This window comes from Calidris pugnax, unplaced genomic scaffold, assembly GCF_001431845.1.
Source record: "Calidris pugnax isolate Ruff unplaced genomic scaffold, ASM143184v1 scaffold491, whole genome shotgun sequence".
NCBI classification, from domain to species: Eukaryota; Metazoa; Chordata; class Aves; order Charadriiformes; family Scolopacidae; genus Calidris; species Calidris pugnax.
In genome coordinates, this window is record NW_015091208.1 from 306,513 (window position 1) to 308,588 (window position 2,076).

General features: G+C 57.9%; 1 protein-coding gene across 1 annotated transcript in view; it reads left to right on the forward strand.

The window, feature by feature from the left end:
* Positions 1-1,969, forward strand: part of LOC106898506 — a gene marked incomplete at its 3' end in the record, with an annotated part of 4,981 nt that extends 3,012 nt beyond the window's left edge. Inside the window, exons 5-9 of the mRNA XM_014959788.1 lie at positions 410-583; positions 853-867; positions 979-1,177; positions 1,286-1,515; positions 1,682-1,969. Coding sequence (XP_014815274.1) covers positions 410-583; positions 853-867; positions 979-1,177; positions 1,286-1,515; positions 1,682-1,969 — 906 coding nt within the window. The remainder of the gene's footprint in view (positions 1-409; positions 584-852; positions 868-978; positions 1,178-1,285; positions 1,516-1,681) is intronic.
* Positions 1,970-2,076: the final 107 nt, after the last annotated feature.

Sequence of the window (2,076 nt, forward strand, 5' to 3'; positions counted from 1 at the left end):
TGTGTCTCTCTGGGCTTTCTTTTGGGGACTCCTGCACACGCATGGGAGAGTTTCTGGGAGGCTTTGTTCCCACCAGAGGGGAACGCTGATTCACCAGCGAGGGGGAAAGGGTCCCATGGCTTCTAAGGGGAAGGGAGCAAAAACGAGAAGCCAGGAAGCTGAGAGGGCTGGGGCTGGGGAAGGTCACTCGGTGAGTGGTGGGTGGGTGGTCGCTGCCTGACACGCACTTTTGGAGTCGTCCTGCAGCTCCTCTGCCTCAAAAGCATTTCCAGGAATTCCCCCATTGCCTCCCCGTCTTCCAACGTTAATGTTTAATGGAGACTTAGAAAATTAACACCAGGATTAAGAAGGGGAAATACTGATCTGGGCGTTGCCAGGATTTTCGACTGCTTTTCATTTTTTCTTTCAGCCTTCCTCCGCCTCTGACGTGCACCCAGAAGGACGTGACACGAGATTGCCTCCAGCCCCTGCTGACCCATCCTCCCCGCTGCATTTCCCACAGCCCGTGGTGGAGATACCACAGCCCGGCTCTCGCACCGGCTCCGGCCCAGCAGAAACAAGGAAAAGTAGCATGAGTAGCACGGTAAGGATGGTGCCATCTCCACACCCTTTGCAGGCAGCAGACGCTGTTGTACGGGGACAGGATGGGGACAGTGAACAGGGCTGTCCCCGGGTGTCTCCAGCTTGGAGAAGTTGGCAGGACGGGTGACTTTTGCCGGAGCCAAGCGCTTGCGCCTGGCAGGAGCCATCATGGGCTGGGTGTGATGGCCGGGTGGGACCCTGCCCTCCACACATGGGCAGGGCGGCAGAAGCACAGCACTGATCCCCATTTCTGTTCCTCTCTCCCTGCAGATGTCGAGCAGCTTTGTAAGTCAGAGATTGGTGAGACTCTTGCCTACAGTGTGGTGGTCTCTAATGTGTGCTGGGGGGTGATGGTTCTGCTGCCTCCTCACCTTCTCTCCCTGCTGTGGTTGGCAGAGGGAGAGTGAGGCCCATCAGTTTCTGTTGTTCAACATCACCTCCAAGTACAGTGAGGTCTTAGAGGAAGTGCCGAAGAACAAGTTGCAGCCTGGGGACATCCTGCTCTTCCCCTTGGACAGCAAATATGGCAGAGCCAGTGGCAGCCTCAAGCACGCAGCAGTCTACTGTGGGGATGGAGAAGTCATACACTTCCAAGGTAAGCACTCCACCCCCTGCTCCCGTTTGGCACATGGTAATGGCCAAAGTGCAGCCCGTAGAGTGGTGTCTGGGCCAGAGTGATGGATGCCTCTTGGTTTTCCACAAGATAGAGGAAGGGGGAAGAGTGGTCTGATCCTCAAGGAGGGCTTCCGAGTCATGAAAATGGAGAGGAAGGAATACCAGGTTTATCGCAAAAAAGGTGGGATCAACCTCAATGACTTCCGTGTTAAGGTCAGGAAGGCGATGAACAGCCAAGCCAAGTATAGTCTGCGGAAAAACAACTGCATCCACTTTGCCCTCTTCCTCGTGGGCTTGGCGGACTTCGACATGAAAGAGGTGAGCACGGAGCTGGGTCTCATGGCTGTGGTGGGATGGCTCCTGCCCCCACAGCCAGCCCTGCGCTTGAATCCTGACCTGCTTCCCCCCGGGGCTGGCCCATGGGCTGTGGGGACAGCGGTGGGGACAGCCGAGCCCCCTGCACATGGACAGCTTTCTCTTGCAGGTGGAAACCCCTGACGAAGATTACAGCTACAGCGATGGGGCCGTGAGTATCCCTGGTGTCAGCCCTCCCCAGCACGGCTGTGGGGTTCTCGGGAGGACTTGGTGTCCCAATGAGGGCTGGGTCCCCAAGAGGACTTTGGGGTGCCCACGAGGCCTGAGTCTCAAAGAGGAGTGGGGACTCTGGGTGGGCTGCAGAGTCCCCAGGAGGCCTGTGGGCCTCCCAAGGGAGCTGGGGTGTCTCCGAAGCTGGAGTCCCCAAACAAGGCTGGAGTCCCCAAACAGGGCTGAGGTCCCGAGAAGCCCGTCTAGGTCTCCAAAGAGCTGTGAGGTCACCAGGAGGCCTGGGGGGTTCCCAGGAGGGCTGGGTTTCTGCTGACAGCGCTGGCACGGACTCAT